Source organism: Chiloscyllium punctatum, chromosome 5, assembly GCF_047496795.1.
Source record: "Chiloscyllium punctatum isolate Juve2018m chromosome 5, sChiPun1.3, whole genome shotgun sequence".
Classification (NCBI taxonomy): Eukaryota; Metazoa; Chordata; class Chondrichthyes; order Orectolobiformes; family Hemiscylliidae; genus Chiloscyllium; species Chiloscyllium punctatum.
In genome coordinates, this window is record NC_092743.1 from 52,577,502 (window position 1) to 52,597,848 (window position 20,347).

General features: G+C 37.7%; 1 protein-coding gene across 1 annotated transcript in view; it reads right to left on the reverse strand.

Moving 5' to 3' along the window:
- lrrcc1 (leucine rich repeat and coiled-coil centrosomal protein 1) overlaps window positions 1–20,347 on the reverse strand; it is a 179,201-nt gene that overhangs the window by 69,842 nt on the left and 89,012 nt on the right. Inside the window, exons 9-10 of the mRNA XM_072570311.1 lie at window positions 8,220–8,421; window positions 6,921–7,069 (exon numbers count right to left, since the gene is read on the reverse strand). Coding sequence (XP_072426412.1) covers window positions 6,921–7,069; window positions 8,220–8,421 — 351 coding nt within the window. The remainder of the gene's footprint in view (window positions 1–6,920; window positions 7,070–8,219; window positions 8,422–20,347) is intronic.

The window sequence follows — 20,347 nt, forward strand, 5'->3', positions numbered from 1 at the left end:
CCTGTATCTATAAACTGTGACCCCTGATACTGGACTCTTTAGTCATCGGAAATATCCAGTAAGATGGCAGCTGTTGTTGAGACCACACCTGGCCGATTGTTTGGAGTTTGGTCTCCTTACCTGAGAAAAGGATGTTCTGGCTAGGGAAGGAGTGCAACAAGAAATTATCAGACTGATTCACGGTGTGGCAGGACTGACAACTGAAGAGACTGGATTAGTTAAGGCTGTATTCACTGAAGTTTAGAACAATGAGGGGATATCTCATGGAAACCCATTAAACTCTATAACAGGATTAGACAAGATAGACGTAATAAGGATGTTGAATCGAATTGAATTAGCTTTATTGTCACATGTACTCAAATGAGTACAGTGAAAAGTTTATAGGTCACCACTTACACAGCTATCTTATGTACAAAGGTATTTTGGTACAGGTTCTTCATTTACAAGGTTAGTTACATTGTAATAATGTCACCAACACATGGCACCATCTTAGATGCAGACTACCTAGGTACTATTCTTAACTACAGAATAGAGAAATGAAGAAAAAAAGGTTACATTATAGCCATAGGTCAGAAAAACAAGAAGCCAAGTTAAAAAGACAAACATCACAGTCTGTCTCCAAGGACTCTCCGCCATGGACCAGTGAAGGGGGTCTCCCCGTGGTCTGACTGTTGTCTGCCGCCATGCTGGGAAACCGGGCCCTGCCCCTCACTTCGCACTGAGTTGCTGGCATTCCTGCTTCAGGTCGCTGCCTTCGTCGCTTTGGAAGCTGGAAGTCGGGGGGCTGTGTGTAGGTGTCGGAGGCAGAGGGTCAGAGAAGACAGAAGAGGATAAAAAAAGTAGAAGGTAGGGAAGATGGAGGAAAAGGACATGCAGAGCAGATGAGCTCCATTTAAAATAATGTTGCCAACACTACTATCCTACAGCCTGATTTCAAAACACTTGTATTAATGGATAGTCATCTGACATGATTAAAACACAGTTTTCAAAGCAAGCATTATAAATGGTACAATTAATTTACACAAATACTCAAAATAAATCCTACTGTAGTTTGAAATACAACTAATGGATTCCCTCATGCAGAGTATTGTATTCAAAAGACTTAAAATATAAAAGTTATAGTCACTGTTTAGGCAGCCGTTATAAACAGGATCATATTTTTTTCCATATATCTTAGTCAGCACACTTGTATTCTACACTGTAACCTTGTGGTGATAGGAGGTTTTTTTTTTGCTGGCACATTGTGAGTACATTACACAGACCATAGTATGAATGAATGAATGCGAATACTTGACACAATCATTATTGTTGATGTTCATAAATCTCTAACTCTTGACACCATCAGCAACACTAGGTATTTTCAAACCGAGATTATTGTGTTATAAGTACTTCCTTCTCTCTTAGTTAAACAAAGAAGTCAGTGTGGTGTGGTTAAAATTCAAAGGGCTTTGTCAGGGTCAGACATAACCTATAACCAACAGCACACACTTCTTCACATATGTCAAGTATTGAGATTTAAGATCAATGATACTGAATAGCTGCTTATATAATTTACAAATCAATATTGGTTCGATTTGCATCACACAAAATAAAGTGTATAAGCCAAATTACAGCACTTCTTTAAAAACAGGGATATTTTTCAAAACTAACTAACACCACTATCATGTAAGGATCCTATGCTTCTATTTTGCCTTAAAATTTCCATGTTTATTTCTTGTGGTATAAAATTATTCACTTTGAGTTAAAAATCTAGAATTAATTTAAGAACTGTCCTTATTTACAATATGGTTTTCCATTGAATTTAGGGTGAAAATTTTACTTAAATTTAAAATTTCTTTTTCTTAAGAAATATGTTGATTTTCATACAGGATTGATAAAACACCATGCATTGAAGCAATAAATTTTCATGCTCATTGCTGCAAAGCCAGTACTGTTTTACATGTGAAAGGGGGAATAGTTCGTGAACAATCATAATTCCTGTTAAATCTCACTACTCATTTTCCATTAATCAACAGCTTCCAATATTACTTCCAACATTCCTCGGACTCCCACTTATCTCCTCCAATAGTCTTGCACACTGCCACCACTAAAGTAGTGCTCAGACATCTCATGACAACTGCCCAAAACTACCCCAATACAGCATCCACTCCTGCTTTATGGACATATTCTCTGACCCAATGACTTACTGCACAAAATGTAGAGACCACAACATCTCTCCACTCTTCCACACCTATCTTCACTGTTTCCAGATCTTTGAAACATCCCCATGCACTCTCAAACGTCTCTTCCTCAGTATTCTTAATATGCCTTCTAACTTATAAACTTAAATATCACTGTTCCAATCATCCTATGTATCTTGGATGACAAAGGCCAGATCAGGAGAGTTACAACTTAGAGAAAAAAAAGATACAAGTACGAATATAGGGCAACTTTCTAGATTTATATAAACCAGATTTTTTACCGTTAGCCATTACAGAATTTGAAAATATCTATTGCTGAAATATTTAACCAAAAAAATTTTGTAGTTTAATACCTGGTATCATTCTGCTTGATCTATGCTTACCCTCTTCCAACTCTAATATCTTTTCTGAGGTTCTGCATCTAAAAGGAGCACACTGTTGCAGATAGATAGGATAGTGAAGAAGACGTTTGGTATGTTTTCCCTTATTGGTTAGGGTATTGAGTATAGGAATTGGGAGGTGAGGCGACTTCTGGAATATTGCATGCATTTCTGGTCTCCTTTCTATCGGAAGGATGTTGTGAAACTTGAAAGGGTTCAGACAAGATTTACAAGGCTGTTGCCAGGATTAGAGGATTTGAGCTTTCGGGAGAGGCTGAATAGGCTGGGGCTGTTTTCCCTGGAGTGTCAAAGGTTTATAAAATCATAAGGAGCATGGATAGGATAAATAAGCAAAGTCTTTTCCCTGGGGTCAGGGAGTCCAGAACCGAGGGCATAGGTTTAGGGTGAGAGGGGAAGTTATAAAAGAGACCTAAGGGCAACTTTTTCACGCAGAGGGTGGTGCGTGGAATGAGCTGCCAAAGGAAGTGGTGGAGGCTAGTACAATTGCAACATTTAAAAGGCACCTGGATTGGTATATGAATAGGAAAGGTTTAGAGAGATATGGGCCAAGTGTTGGCAAATAGGACTAGATTAGGTTGGATATCTGGTCAGCATGAACGAGTTGGACCAAAGGTTCTGTTTCCATGCTGTCTATTTCTATGACTCTATCACACAGATTGGTAACAAATGCTGGGCTTGCCAATGACATTCTCATCCCACGAAGAAATAAAAACTGAAACCAGATGGGGTCTGACAAGGCTTTGCAGACATGAACTCACCTCTGAACTGTAATCCCTTTGAGATAAGCTCAACAATTCATCAGCCTTGTTGAATACATTTTGTATCTATGAACTACGAATGATCTTCCATGGACAACATACTGGTGATAATCTTGCCCCACAAGCTCAATAGGTTTTAAATTAAGTTCTGGGTGTAAGGCAAATTTCTTGGAGAGTTGCATCATTTGAGAAGATTACAAAATTTATGAGAAACAAGTCCGTGGACAGATTTGCCAACAAGGATGAGAATTTTTAAATCAAGGCATGCCTAGGTCGGTAAAAATAGGGCTGGTGAATTAACCACACTTGATATGAGTCAGGTCATGAGGAGCAGAATTTTCGATCAGCATACGTTAATGGAGAATGGAATTACTCATACATACACCCAAATTATATTTGATAATTGACAGAGAATAATGATCTTGGCTTTTAAGGTTATTTAGAACTTAACTACTGCAGTATCTCATCAATTCTTTTCCTAGTTCATTTTATGACTTCATTTTATATAAGAGTAGATTTGAATACATAAAAGCCTTATGACCTTTGCAGATTTTATTTAACAAATTATCTTCTACGATCTGTTTTGTATGTTAATAGCTGTTTACATACTGTATGCGAAACTTATGTCACCATAACTTTAAACATTTTGTCTTAAAAACCCATGCATCACTGATTAGGAAAATCCTGAGAAGTTAAATATAAACATCAATACTATTTTATTTTTGACATTATAAATGAATGGGAAATATTCAGTATACTGCTCCACTAAATATGAAGTAATATAACATCAAACAATCATATTAACATTTGTTCTAAGCATGTACCAATAGATTTAAGACCATCTTCTTCCCCAATGTTATCAGAATGACCTCTCATACATTAGAGCTGATCTTCCTCTGCACCTTCTCTGTAGTTGTAACACTATACTCTGCATTCTATTCCATTACTCTGATGCACTTACTATCTTGATACATATAACAATAATAAATCAAATCAAATCAATATGAAATGCAGTGAAATTGTCCAGTTTTATAATTCGTGCAAATTCGAAACAATTTCAGCAAGGTCAAATTTGCAATTCAGCAAACAGTATCAGCACAGTCACAAAAACAGATGTTGCTGAGAAAGCTCAGCATGTCTGGCAGCTTCTGTGAAGAGAAATCAAGTTAATGTTCCGGGTCCAGTGACCCTTCCTCAGAACTGTTCTGAGAAAGGGTCACCGGACTCAAAATGTTAACTCTGATTTCTCTCCACAGATGCTGCCAGACCTGCTGGGTTTTTCCAGCAACTTCTGTATTTGTTTCTCATTTACAGCATCTGCAGTTTTTTATTTAGTATTAGCACTGTTATCTTCATTTCATGATAAGTATCACATAATCAACTGCACTGAAATGAAACCTTATTATTATTAATAACATATTTTAATTAACAAAAATGTTATTCCTAATGGCCCACACTATTCACAAACATGAACAAGCTCAGTTTTAAAATAACTTCTCAGGAAATTTTGACATTCCAGACTTGTACAATCACAAAGAACAGAGCAGACTACAAATTAATGACACTGTGTCAGTGGCATCACAAGATATTTGTAAGCTTTTGTGGACACTGAAAATTTATGGCATTATTTATACACAGTTTGCAGCTTAACTCGGACTACAGGATTTTCCAAAAGTCACGAGTGAAGGGGAGGCAAGATTATAGAAGAACCTCTGTGGGTTGAATCAAACATAAAGAAATACTGCAGTGAACGATCTGCACTCATAAATGTTTTCTCGTCTGATTGTGAAAAGAGATTTGATTATAGTATTTTAGCTGAGATGTACTTTCCACACTTGGGAGATTTTTCAGTCACATCAGGGTGAATAGTGCTATGACTTCTGTAAAGAGAGTCTCAGACAAGGATTAATATGACCACCACAAATCTGCTGGTCAAGAATTTTGACCAGATCAGGGAGCAGCCACAGACAGGGAGAAGCACAATAAGGAGCTAGAAATGGTACAAGGCAAAGAACTGAAAATTCTCTGGAATTCTCTCCCTGAATCTCTTCATTTCTCGACCTTTTCTTTGACATGTTCATTAAGACTCACTTCTTTACTCAACAATTTGATCACCTATCCTAATGCCTGCTTGGAATAAAATTTTATATAGTGACGCACATTAAAATGCAAGATATAAAAGCAAGTTTTTTTGCAGATTCTGCTAAGAATCTTCATTTGAATTGCTGGGGAACCTACCTTACAGCGTCAAGATCACAGCAGGGAATTATTTACACAGGATAATGGTTAGGTTTTATTTACAGGATAATTGCATATTACATGAATACAGCCAACTTTCGTGACTAGGTACAATTTTAGGTACATTTTAAACATCAATGTAGTACCCAAGAATCAACAAGTACAAAGCCTTCATGCTTTGTAACTGGTATTTCTTTATCCCCATAGAGTGTAAAAGACAAGGAGAACATTTTAAGTATGGGACATTATACTATACTTAGTGTTATACAAGATACTTTGCCCTGAAGCTGGTCTTAGTCAACTCTACAAAGAGCAAAGAACATTACAGCGCAGGAACAGGCCCTTTGGCCCTCCAAGCCTGTGCTGATCCAGATCCTGTATCTAAATCTGCTGTCTATTTTCTAAGGAACTGTATCCCTTTGCTACCTGCCCTGTATTTGTCTAGATAAATTACACTATTGTTCCCGCCCTTACCACCTCTGCTGGCAACGCATTCCAGGCACCCACACGCTCTGCATAAAAAACCTTTCATGTATATCTCCCCTAAACCTTTTCCCTCTCACTTTGAACTTGTGACCCTGAGTAATTGAGTCCCCCACTCTGGGAGAAAGTTTCTTGCTATCCATTCTGTCTACACCTCTCATGATTTTGTAAGCCTCATTCAGGTACACCCCTCAACTGCCTTCTTTCCAATGAAAATAATTCTAATCTACTCAACCTCTCCTCATAGCGAACACCCTCCATCAGACAACATCCTGGTGAACCTCCTTTGCAGCCTCTCCAAAGCGTCCAAATCCTTTTGGTAATGTGGCGACGAGAACTATACGCAGTATGCCAAATGTAGCCGAACCAAAGTCTCATACAATTGTAATATGACCTGCCAACTCTTGTACTCAATACCCTGCTCGATGAAGGAAAGCATGCCGTATGCCTTCTTGACCACTCTACTGACCTGCATTGCAACCTTCAGGGAACATTGCACCTTAACACCCAGATCTCTCTGCACATCAATTTTCCCCAAAATGTTTCTATTTACTGTATAGTTCGCTCTGGAATTGCATCTTCCAAAATGCATCACCTCACATTTGTCCGGATTGAACTCCATCTGCCAATTCTCTCCAAACTGTCTGTATTCTGCTGTATTCTCTGACAATCTCCTTCACTATCTGCTACTCCACCAATCTTAGTCATCTTAATCTACAGTCAGATCATTTACATTACTTTCAAGTTACATAGCCACTGTTTAGATAGTACAAAGTATTCTTGCATGCATTTGACATATATACTGTATTATATTAACACTATAAAGTTCTGATAAGAAATAATAAATGTTATTTGAGTACCTCTCTGTGGTATGTACAGCCATGCCATGAAAATCCCTTTTCTCATTTGCCTGATTTTGTAGTTCTTTTATGTGGTCTGTCAACTGTTTCACAGTTTGCTCTGCCTTCCATCTCATCTCTCTTTCTTGGTCCAACTCTTGAATAAGGACCTCATAGGAAGGAAGGAACAAAGAACAAAATAAAATTATTATTTAAATTGGAAAAAAAATGCAGAAAGCTGCAACATAAGGGATTTAGGGTACTTGTACATTAAATGTAGTAAGCTAACACACAGATGCATCAAATAATCAGGAAGGCTAATGGAATGTTGGCCCTTATTTCACATGGTTGGAGAATGAGAAAATCTTACTGCAACTGTGCAAGGTGAGACCACATCTGAGTACTGTGAGCAGTACTGGTTCCCTTATTTAAGGAAGATATAATCTGATTGGAGCCAGTAAGACAAGGATGGTCTCTGGTATTGAGGGACTGTATTATGAGCAAAGGTTGAACAGGTTGAGACTTCACTTGTTGGAATTTAGAAGAACGAGAGGTGATCTCATTAACACTTACAGGATTCTTAAGTAGCTTGACAGGGTAAATGATGAAAGGATACTTTCCCTCATGGGAGATTCCAAGAGCATAATCTTAGGTTAAAGAGAGAGATGATTGGTGGTTATTTAACCTGGAGTCACCACACCTCAGTCGAGGGGTGAGGTTGAGAAGGAGGGACCTTCATGGTAACCAGTGCAGGAATAGAATTGACAATGTTAGTGTCATTCTGCATTTCGAAACTCGTCATCTAGGCAACTGAACTAACCGGCCCCCTCATGTGCATTTATGTACACCCAGAATCGTTAGTCAATAATCTTTGCCTAGAACCATAAATTTCAGCTAAAGAGCAGCAAAGTACTCCCATACCTGTATAATTTAAGGGAAATAAAACCTAAAGCTCATTTTCCAACAAATAAGACATTTTTGGTTTTGTGGCATATCTATTATGTCTTTCATCTCATTATTTGAAGCCTTTTGTTTGTGACACTCTCACGGCACATTGACTAAACTATTTCAATAAATGTCAGATCTTCTCCATTATTCCACTCGAAAGACACATACTAAATTGGTCATTTAGATTAACTTGCAGGCCAATATGAGCATGAACTAGGAGATTTTAGCACAACTAAATGCTGATGCATGCAGGTATTCAGAAAAAAGGTTTCCTACAACGATATATTTGTCTAAAATCAGGTGCTGTTGATTAATGTACATTGCTTGTCATTCTTGAATTGATTTTGGAAAAAAAATCATTAATTTCATTACCCTGTATGTGGACTCCTCAGTTGTACTAGTTTTCTTGCTGTCTTGTGACTTGTGTTGAGGTTTTTGCCCAGCTAACAGAGTTTTGGGTACATATCCCACTATTTGGAGCTCAGCAGATTCCAAAGGTGAACTGCTGGAGAAGTCTTCATTTCTGGGTTGTTTGTTAGATGATTTCAATTTTCGTAGGCAAGGCTGCTTGTCTCTGAGATAAAAAGTAATCATTTGTGTTACACATTCATGACATTCAGGATAACACTTCCAATGGTTTCTAATGGAACCACACATTCAATCTTACCTCAGACTTTTCTGCACGATCTTATGAAGTTTCCTTTTTAACCCTGTGTTTAAAAATATTTTAATATCCCACACTTTTCATGCTGATGATCACATTTTTGTGATGCATAGTTAATTAATTTCTTTTTAGTCTTTATCCACTGTTCTTTAAATACAAGATACAGATTCCAACTTGACATATATGCAAATAAACATCCACCGAACCATTCACATGAGCTGTTATATTTGAATAGTTACATCTTTCTAAATGTACTTTTCGTTTGCTTTTTTTATTATTCAACATGCAATATAACTATTACTTTGAACCACATTTGAAAAGATCCAGTGGATGACAGAGATATGCAGATATTTGAAATTTACTCATTTTGTGCATATCTCCAGCTGTCATTTAACAATCCAAGAAAATTTATTTTCTACCTAATAAAGGTACAGTTTTAATGGCATGTTTTTTATGCCTTTTAATCTCAGCTGTTAAGTAATAGCTGATAAGTAATAGCTAAGATTGAGCTATACGTTAACAGTAATTTACTTCCAATTTGTATTTGCCCTGCTTTGAACAGAAAAGAAACAATGCAAACACAGTCAATGCTGTAGAAACAAATTGTTCTGTCTATAGTAGTGGGGTTTCACTTTTTTTCACTGAGAGATCCATCAATTGTTTACCATTAACAGTACTGAGAGAAAAATAGCCAATTTGTATTAAAACAATTCAGTTGCATTTAAGAGAAAATTTCCTTCGATGTCAGTGAAAGCAGCCCACAATGAGAAATTCTGTTTGGAAAATGATTCAATAGGCTTTAAAAAAGCAAGATATGGCTTAAATTATGAAACAATATCTATCCTTATACCATATCTCTGACACATATGTTTCAAAACAGAAGAGTTGTTGGCAAGAATTGGAAAAAAAGATAAGAGATGATGAAAGCATAATCAAAAATACATCTTTTTAGAAAGCTTTTGAAAGCAGGAAGTGCGTTATCAAGGAACTAACAATTTAGTGGTGAAGTCTCAAAGCATCAGCCAAGACATTTGAAAGAATTGGTTTTCAAGGGAGGGAATGATGCCAAGGAGACCACACGAAGACGACGACAGGACATGAAATTGGACATATGGCTGCAGGGGTATGTCAAGGTAGCACTAAGCAAATTTCTGCAGTATCATATAAATGAAGATGTACAATATAGATGAAAATTGCAGGACAGGGAACTTACATGAAAGATGCTTCAAACAAAGTGAGTGGGACAAATCAGTTACTATCAAACACCCTCAACGTAATAAAACCACATTCAATGACTTAACTTTAAATTTATCTCACCTGTTACACAAAACACACTTGGCAATCTACTCACCATCCATTATATACAGTCAATCAATCAGCAGAGAGAATGTTAACGTGTACAGACCAATTTCAAGCATGGTAGACTGACCGATGAGCAATAAGATCTCACTGTATATCCAGCTTCTTCCACTCGCGCAATAGAGTTTATGTTTTTAAAAAATTGTTCATGGGATATTGGTGATTACATTAATGATCTGGATGAAGGGACTAGGGGCTTTCTGGTGAAGTTCGCCATGATACAAAGTTAGGCGGACAGCAGGTACTTCTGAGGAGGTGGGGAGGCTGCAGAAAGATTTAGACAGTTTAGGGGAGTGGTGCAAGAAATGGCTGATGAAATTCAATGTGAGCAATTGCAAGGTCTTGCACTTTGTAAAAAAGAATACAGGGATGTACTATTCTCTCAATGTTGAGAAAATTCATAAAGCCAAAGGCATCTGGGAGTGCTCGTCCAAAGGTTGACCTGCAGGTTGAGTCCATGGTTAAGAAAGCAAATATAATGTTGTCATTTATCTCAAGAGGGTTGGAATGTAAAAGCAGCGATGTGCTACTGAGACTTTATAAAGCACTAGTTACGCCCCATTTGGGCTCCACACCTCAGGAAGGACATACTGGCACTGTAGCATGTCCATTGGAGATTCACACGGATGATCCCCGGAATGGTAGGCCTAACATACGATGCACGGCTGAGGATCCTGGGATTGTATTCATTAGAGTTTAGAAGGTTGAGGGGAGACCTAATTGAAGCTTACAAGATAATACATGGCTTAGAAAGAGTGGACGCTGGGAATTTGTTTCTGTCAGGCGGGGATGCTAGAATCCATGGGCACAGCTTTAGAATTGGAGGGGGTCAATTTAAAACGGAAATGAGGAGACATTGCTTCAGCCAGAGAGTGGTGGGCCTGTGGAATTCATTGCCATGGAGCGTAGTGGAGGCCAGGACATTGAATGTCTTCAAGGCAGAGATTGATAAATTCTTAATCTTGCAAGGAATTAAGGGATACGGGAAGAGTGCAGATAAGTGGCATTGAAATGCCCATCAGCCATGATTGAATAGCAGAATGGACTTGATTGGCCAAACGGCCTTACTTCCACTCCTATATCTTATGGTCTTATGGTGTCACTGACTAGGACAGCATTTATTGCCCACTACTAATTGCCCAGAGGGCAGTTAAGAGTCAACCCCAATTATATGGGTTTGGATTCACATATCGGCCAAAACAGATCCTGAAGGACATTTGTGAACAAGGTAGGGTTTTCTGACAATCGGCAAAAGTTTAGCTAGATTCTTGATTCTAGACTTTTATTGAATTTGAATTCTATAATCAACTATGGCAGGATTTGAGACCAGGTCTTCAGAAAATTGCTTGAATTTCAGGATTAATAGCCTAATGATAATACCACAAGGTCATTACCTCCCCTTCAGTGGAGAATATGCTGCCCGAAATGTTGATACCTCACAATTTTCAAAGGAACTCTTTTGAGGTAACAAGTGTTCTCTTCAGAGCAAAAATGTTAGATGGTGTAACTATACATTTTTCATTCTCAAATGTTGCAGCTCAATGCATGAAAAACTTGAAACAACTTTCATATGAATTCTGTGACTGAATTTTGTTCAAAGTGACCAGACAGAAATGTGAGAGAATCCAAGTTGTTCTGCTGAGATTAAACTGACTATATATGTATTTGAATTACTTTGAAGTTTAACTTTGTAATATTTCCTCAACTGCAAAATAACCATTTTACTAAAAGTTGATCTAAAAATGAAATGTTTTTTCAATCTGTTGGTAATTTTTATGAAGTTATCAATAAGAGCAGTGTGCACAGAAGAGGAAAAATGTGTAATGAATTGTGAAGGACTCTGACAAATTTATTGATACATTTATTCCAATATTGAGATTTATTTATAATGAAAACCATTTTGTAAAAGATAATTGATCCATTAGGAATTGCTATTCAGCCTTTCATATTTGTCTTTAACGTCATGCTGACTGGTTTACTTCTGAAGTAAGTTTGATGCTGTAAGCAATGACTGTATGTACTCCATGAAAATTATCAAAATATTATTTACTGATAAAATTTCAGATCACGCAAACTACAGGAATTAGTTTTCAAAAGGATTAGCTTTTTAATTGCAAGAAGGACATTTGCCTAATAAAAAACATCAGTGAAATTAAATTTTGATGTGATACCTCTTTTAAAAAAAAGCTCAAAACTCCTGAAGAGACAAAACAGACTGGACTTTCATCAGTAAGTTAGGAGTCGGGAGCCGGGAATTTTTACAATGTCACAATCACATATCTATCCCAGCAGTGCAAGTTTGAAGAGAACTGGGGCCCAGATTTGATAGCAATCAAAAATCTAATTTATAAACAGTTGAAAGGATTGAAAAAAGACATAATAAAGGCAACAAGTGTTTCCTAATAAATGTCTAGGGCACCAATATATGTACTAAAGGAATCTCCTCAGAAATGGCAACAATACAGTGTTCAAATCTTGGTCAGAATGGTCTTTATCCAGAGTTTTTCTGAAGAAAGTAAACAGTTGGCACAGTGATAACAAAGAAACAAATTTGGAAGTTTCACTTAATAACTGATGTGGTGATATATTAACAGGTAAAGAACTACAGGTAAACTAAAAGTTGATTATACAACAACCTTGACGAATCAAAACAAAAATAAATTCATTATTCCAACAAAGGGCACAGAGATAATAATCAAACAATACATTGAGAAAAATAGAAATGAGATAATGTGGAATGAATTATCAGCGTTGAATAAATGGAGATGGCCACTGAAGTGAAGAACTTGGTGTCATTAGGTAATGGGATAAAAGAGCATTCTACCAAATATGAAAGAAAGTGGGGTCAAACCGGTGTCACAATTCATTGGGGTATGTGCTGGAAATCAAGCTCCACTATTGCTGGAGTTGAAAAAATAATCTAACAACCAAAAGTCCATAATTTACTGATTGATGAACTCAGATTAAAAAAAATTGAAATAAGATTGGTTAAAAACAAAACAACAGAAAAGAAATATGAATTGCTAACTTACAACTCTCTATAACCTAAACCCTACCCCTTCATAAAAAAAAACAGATTACTAAATTTAATGAGTTTTTTTTCTGTTTCTTTCAACTCTTCTTAGTTCTTTGCTCATTAGACAAGGCTGTTTTCATAGCAATGCTGTCTTTCCTTTATTGTTTGAGAATTTACCCCTTTCAGTTTTTTTGAAGGTGGTTTTCCATTTTTCCTTCTAAAAAGGAAAGAATGAGTGGAAGCCAGCTAGCTATTACTGAAGACATTCTGGTACCTCCTCACTTGTAGAGAGATGCAAAGATTTTTTGATGCTCTCTTTCCAGCTAGATGTTTCTGTGCTGCATTGGGCCCACACAAGCTGTGGTGACATGGTCAGCAACAAATTAAAATGCTGTTGTCAGGCAATTGTTCTTTGGTTCAGAATCCATCAGCTACATGCTGTCTGCTACTGCTCTCACTGTTTCAGGTGAAAGCGATGTTATGTACAACTCGATGTATTCCAGTAAATATAACTCTTAAAACTGCAGCCATCTCTTTGGTCTAAAGCAGAATATTTATTCATTTTTAAAAGTGTAAAATTCAGAAATAAAGGAAATAAAAAGATGCAGCCTTCACACAGATTAGCTACGGGTATACTTTTGGCACATTATAGCCTACTATTTTTGGCACATTTTCCACTGCTGTTCTTTCAAATTTTGTGTAAATTGAGCAACCGGTAGAAGAAAACAATGAGATCTGTCTGCTCAGTCCATTTTGTGTTATTGTGATGTTTTCAGAGAAGCATTTTTCCCGCACCTACAGGCAGTGTTCAGCTTCCAAGATATCGAGTCTAAAGGCATACCCATTTCAAAGTCAGATATCTAACGTTACTGAGAACAGGTCGTAGTGGTCAATGATTTCAAGGACCGAAATTTTCTAGTTCATTTAAAACCTAACTTCTTATGAGGTTTATGCAAACTAAATTATAAAACATTATCATCATTAGCTATCAAATAGGTTACTCAGTGGATATTTGTTACATACCCCACCTACACCATTTAATGGTTTGGGAATGGGAGGAATGTGAAGCAAGAAAGATCACACATGATTCGTTCTGTGTCCAACATAGCACCAAGACAAGTGCAGCTGCAAACAGAAGTGTAACATGACCAGTGCAAGCAGTAGCTTCTCTTACAAAAAGAAGCTGGAAAATACAGGAAATATCACATCCATGAGTTATTTCCATGCTTAACTTAGCATATGACATATAAACAGCAAAGGTATTAAATAGTTCAGTAATGATTACTTTGTCTACATCTGAATTTTTGGTCTTGTCAATGCATCTATTCAACATGCTTTTCTTAGGTAACAGAAAAATACAACTTAAATAAAATATAACCATTGCCAGCTTTATTAGATTTTCAAAACGAAAACTGAATATAAAGAAAATAAATCCACATCAGATAAAAATAACGAAAAACCGAAAGAAGTGCAGATACTGGAAATCAGAAACAAAATCAGAAATTAATGGAAAAGCTCAGCAGGTCTGGCAGTATCTGTGGAGAGAAATCAGAATTAACATTTCTGGTCCAGTGACCCGTTCTCTGTTCTGAGGATGGGTCACTTGACCAAAAATATTAACTCTGATTCCTTTCCACAGATGCTGCCAGATAAAAATGATTTCCTGTTTAGTTCATATTTAGTCAAGGCAAGTTTATAACTCTGCAGTTAAACAACTTATATAATCAGTTTCAGTATTCATGGCAATAAACAGATTTTAACTGGCAGGACCAAAGATGAAAGAGTTTGTACAGCAGTTCACATTCAGAGTCTAAATAATTCTAATGGAATTCATACAGTACAGAACAAATCGATTTGCTGAAATTGCAGAAATTTGAAAATTGATATTAATTCTCTGATGCAAACTTTTTTTCAATAACAGCACTCTATTGCATCAGCCAATCTATTAGCTGTAATGTCAACGGAGAGACTTTTGGCTAATAAATAAGGTGACAGCCTCAACCAGGTGTAAATCAATATGTAATTACATTTTAAAAACCTTAATAGTTCATTTCGCAGCACAGTACGTTTTCATTTATCTTTAAAAAGAATCCAAAGAAAAGTTTGGCTCAGTTTTAAATTTACCACCAGCAAAAGGATGTAGATTTTGAATGTGGGCACTGCAGTACAGGAATCCTGCATCAAATATGCTTGCACAAAGGAAGACGGTTATTGGAAATCATCATCTTCGGCACAGAAAATAGCTACAGAAATTGATAGGGTTAGGATTTTTTACTCCTCAGATACGGAAGCAATCTGTGCCAAGATGCAAGATTAAGCTAATGAAGGCAAGTGATATGTCTGTCACACAAGTACCAGGAAATGACCATCTCCAAAAAGAAAGAATTTAATAATCTTTCCTTAACATTCAGTGGAACTGCCATCGCTGAATCCCTCACCTACAAATCCCAATGTTTCCAATGACCAGAAACTTGACTGAACCAGCCATATAAAATTATAAAATCATGAAGGGTATAGATAAGGTGAATGGCAGATGACTTTTCTCTAGGGTGGGGATTTCAAGACTAGGGGTCAAATTTTTAAGGTGAGAGGAAAAAGATTTTAAAAAGACCCAAGGAGAAATTCTTCTTTCACTCAGAGAGTGGTTGATATGTGGAATAAACTTCCAGAGGAAGTGGTGGATGTGGGTACAGTTACAAAGTTAAAAGGCATTTAGATAAGTACATGAATAAGAAATGCTTGGAGGGATATGGATCAAGCAGAGGAAGGTGGAACTAGTTTAATTTGGGATTATGATCGGCATGGACGAGTTGGACCGGAGGGTCTGCTTCCATGCTGTATAACTCAACAACTCTATATAAATGTGTTAGTTACAAAAGCAGGTTAGAGTTTGGGAGCTCGGTGACAAATAACTCACATCCTGATTCCCCTAAGCCTGCCTACAATCCAGAAGGCAGAAGTCACAAGTGATGGAACACACACCACTTGCCTGGATGACTGCAGTTCAAATAACATTCAAGAAGCTCAACACAGTCAAGAGTAAATCAGTCTACCTGGCCAGCACAAAACCACTACTCTAAATATTCACTCCTTCCACAAGTGGCACATAGCGACAGCACCCCAATTCTGTTCTTTCTTCTTGCTGTTGGTTCTGTTGTGGCATATCATTTCAACCTTTCTCTCCTGTTTCTTGTCTACTCGTTCAGTCAAATAGAATATCATAGAATCGTCAGCATGGAAACAATATATAATTGAGACTGATATCAGGTACTTCACATAAGCTTCCTTCTACATTAATTAACTTCCCCACTTACCCACACATCTCTATTCTCTCACTCTCATGTATGCGTCCTATCTTCCTGAAAATAAGCCAAAGCTACCCATTTCAATCATTGCACATGCCAATGACTTATTCCATCTGCAATCTTGTACTTATGCCCTTATGTTCACAAACTGAAATAGTTTCTCCACATTCATGCTTACTGAACCCTTTCACAACTTTGAACAATTCTATTAGATCTCCTCTTTACCAGAGAACAAAAGCTTGTTTCATAACTTTTGATAGTTACATCTGGACTTCTCCAGCAGTTACTTCAATATGCAACTACAGAAAGGACAAGAAATTACCATTTATTAGAATACCTAATAATTAATACTTTACTTTTCTGAACACTATCATTTTGTGCAGCAAGGTAATGACTTGCAACATGACAATTAGGGTGTTACTTGTAATTTTCTCCTCCTGCTCAGGTCTGCATAATGAGTGTCTAGCTCTACGCATTTATTGTCCAATTTCAGAGACACAGAGATATGGTCAAAACATTAAATATTTAAAAAGGAGATAGATATAGTTCTCAGGACTAAGGGGATCAAAGGGTATGGAAGCAAAAGCTGGACTAGGGTCCTAAATTGGATGATCAGCCTTGACATATTGAATGACAGAGCAGGTTCAAAGGGCTAAACGGCTTACTCCTGTTCCTGTTTCCAGCACCATCTTTGCCTTAATCCCGAATCCATACCACACCCTCCAAATATGATTTCTGGCTTCTGTCATCAGTCTTCTCTAGATGTGATGAGACCGTCTTCTCTGTTTAAGGAATCTTGCATCCTGCTACATTTGTGAAGCAGTTTCTCAAGCTCAGTAACACAAACATCACCTGGTTGGCAATGTCCTGGATATTCACGGTTTCCCAAACTCCTCTGTCATGCAAATTCAGCCAAATAATAGTTTCTACAAATATGCTATTCTGAAGCATAGAATTATAGAATAAAAATACAAAGACCAATCTTTGCCATAATCCTCTGCAATTTTTCTTCTTTCATTAATGAAAATCAGAAAAACAATATCATAAGTAGGATGAAATGACTTACTAAATTTAAAGCTAAATTTCTGTTCATGCAAAATGCGATCTACTCACCTAGCTATTGTCTCACATTGCAGGTATCTGGACTAAATTTCAACAGGAGCTATTGAGTCGCCCGAATTCTTCTGACAAATAACTTCACTTTTATCTCTACTAAACTATATCAGCAGCAAATTCTTCAAGGGTTCAATCTTGACGACAAAAAACAAATGGATTAGGCTTTTAAAAAAATGTAATCCATTCAACAGAGGGTGGTGGGGGAGGGTTGTTTTTCAGATTGGAGGCCGTGACCAGTGGAGTTCTGCAAGGATTGGTGCTGGGTCTTCTACTTTTTGTCATTTATATAAATGATTTGGATGCGAGCTTAAGTGGTACAGTTAATAAGTGTACAGATTACACCAAAATTGGAGGTGTAGTGGACAGTGAAGGTTACCTTGGACTACAATGGGATCTTGATCAGATGAGCCAATGGTCTGAGGAGTGGCAGATGGAGTTTCATTTAGATAAATGCGAGGTGCTGCATTTTGGGAAAGAAAATCTTAGCAGGACATATACACTTAATGGTAAAGTCCTAGGGAGTGTTGCTGAACAAAGACACCTTGGAGTGCAGGTTCATAGCTCCTTGAAAGTGAAGTTGCAGGTAGATAGGATAGCGAAGAAGGCATTTGGTATGCTTTCCTTTATTTGTCAGAGTACTGAGTACAGGAATTGGGAGGTCATGTTGCGGCTGTACAGGACATTGGTTAGGTCACTGTTGGAATATTGTGTGCAATTCTGGCTTCCTTATCAGAAGGATGTTGTGAAACTTGAAAGGATTCAGAAATGATTTACAAGGATGTTGCCAGGATTGGAAGATTTGAGCTATAAGGAGAGGTTGAATAGGTAGGGCTGTTTTCCCTGGAGCGTCGGAGGCTGAGGGGTGACCTTATAGATATTTATAAAATCATGAGGGGCATGGATAGGGTAAATAGACAAGGTATTTTACCTGGGGTGGGGGAGTCCAGAACTAGAGGACATAGGTTTAAGGTGAGAGGGGGAAGATATAAAAGAGATCTAACGGGCAACTTTTACACACAGAGGGTGGTGCATGTGTGGAATGGGCTGCCAGACGAAGTGGTGGAGGCTAGTATAATTGCAACATTTAAAAGACATTTGGACGGGTATTTGAATAGGAAGAGTTTGGAGGGATAAGGGCCAGGTGCTGCCTGGTGGGACTCGATTGGGTTGGGATATCTGGTTGGCATGGACAAATTGGACCAAAGGGTCTGTTTCCGTGCTGTACATCTCCGTGACTCTATGACTTACTTCCAATTGCCCCACTTAATGGAGCTGGCACAGAGGTCAGGCAGCTAACTGCTTAGCAGGTGGCACATTGGCCAACTGAATATTTTAATGAGCATTCGATTTGATCTGCTCTGCTGATTTATCCTGGATGATCAGTCTTCTGTTGAGGTGAACAAATTATAAAAGGTTTTAATAGAATATCATTATTTTTAAAAAAACATGTAAAGAGGTTTTCCTTATGTCTTACTACATGGATTGAAAAAATCTAACTTAACACATGAGCTGGATCATCTATGGAGTTGCAATTATCGTCAATGTACTGCTCTGCTCCTATTTTTGCCCATGCTGATGGTGTTCTGCACTCCTGGCTAGGCTCTCTCAGTCTGGCACCTTCAGAAATGTCAAGTACAGCATTTATCCAAGAATTATCACCACACTGCTACAGCACAGATAAGTGAGAAAGTGGATAGGTTGATAGTGGTGTAGGAAGGCAAATAAAGGATAGTCAGCCAAGAGGAGTTTTAAGGTCAAGGACATCTGATGGGGGAGGTGACTAAAGGATGGTGGATGGGAGATGATAGACATATTGGGTCACAGAGGTGGTCAGCTTGTTAGAGGGAGTAAGTGAGGACTACAGATGCTGGAGGTCAGAGTCAAAAGATTTGGTACTGGTAAGGCACAGCTGGTCAGGCAGCATCTGAAGGGAGGACAGTCGATGCTTTGAGCATTGGGTCTTCATCAGAGGAAATAAACCTGTCAGGGTTGGGGGTGTGGGGGGAAAGCTGGAGTTGTTGGATGTGGTAGTTAGACGAGGATTTTTGTCTAGCATTTCCAGGTAACTATTCACATAAGTAAGTCAAAAGCATCCAGAGTCTTCAATTTTAATTCGGAGTTGGAGACTGTTGTGGATGGTCCCAGATAGCAGAGGAATCGCTGTCAGAGATTTAAGATTCTTGCACAATTCTATTGGATATGAGAGTGTCAGGATTCTGCAGGGTGTCAACATGTATCTCGGTGTCTCCAATAATCCAGAGACTGAAAGATCTGAGTCATGCTTTCGAAGATCAATCATAGGATACATAGCTTTTTTTTTTACAAAATGCCCATAAATGCTGCAGTAGAAATCTTTAGTAAATGCATTTAATGCAGAAATGTGTTCATCATGCAGTGCTAGAATAGTTGTTTAAGCAGGAATAAAATAGGAATGAATCAGTGATAGAAGCTTCACTATTTATTGTGTGTTCATGGGATGTGGTCACTGCTGGCTTTGCTACATTTATTGCCCATCCCTATCTATCCTGGAGAAGGTGGTGGAGAGCTGTTTTCAATAATTTGCTATAATCCTTGGGAGTGTAGTGACAATCATAGTCTTGCTAGGAAGGGAGGGCTAAATATTTTCAGCCGCCCCAAAAAACATGGTCAATGGAACGAATCAATTGGGAAAATATAGGAAGATCAGAAAAATTAGATTCTGGATATTGCGAAGCGAGTCTAATTCTGCAACCAAATTTCAAATGGAAAGATGATAATTTCACGAGTGAGCAGACATAGGCAATTCTGCATGCATTCATGGTCATTAAGATCTAATCTTGCCTTATTTATATGCAGCTTCTGTTTTTCCTACAAACTGGAGAGAATATAGATGGCAACAATTCCCAACATGATTGTCAGTGTAGGTACCTGACAGCTGCAGCTCATGGCTTGTTGGACTTAGGCCTTCATTTTGGACAGGAGCCCCCAGAAATTGTAAGCATGTTTCATGAGCAGTGACCATCTGCACCCCGTGTCCATAGAGGTTGGCATCACTCATTCA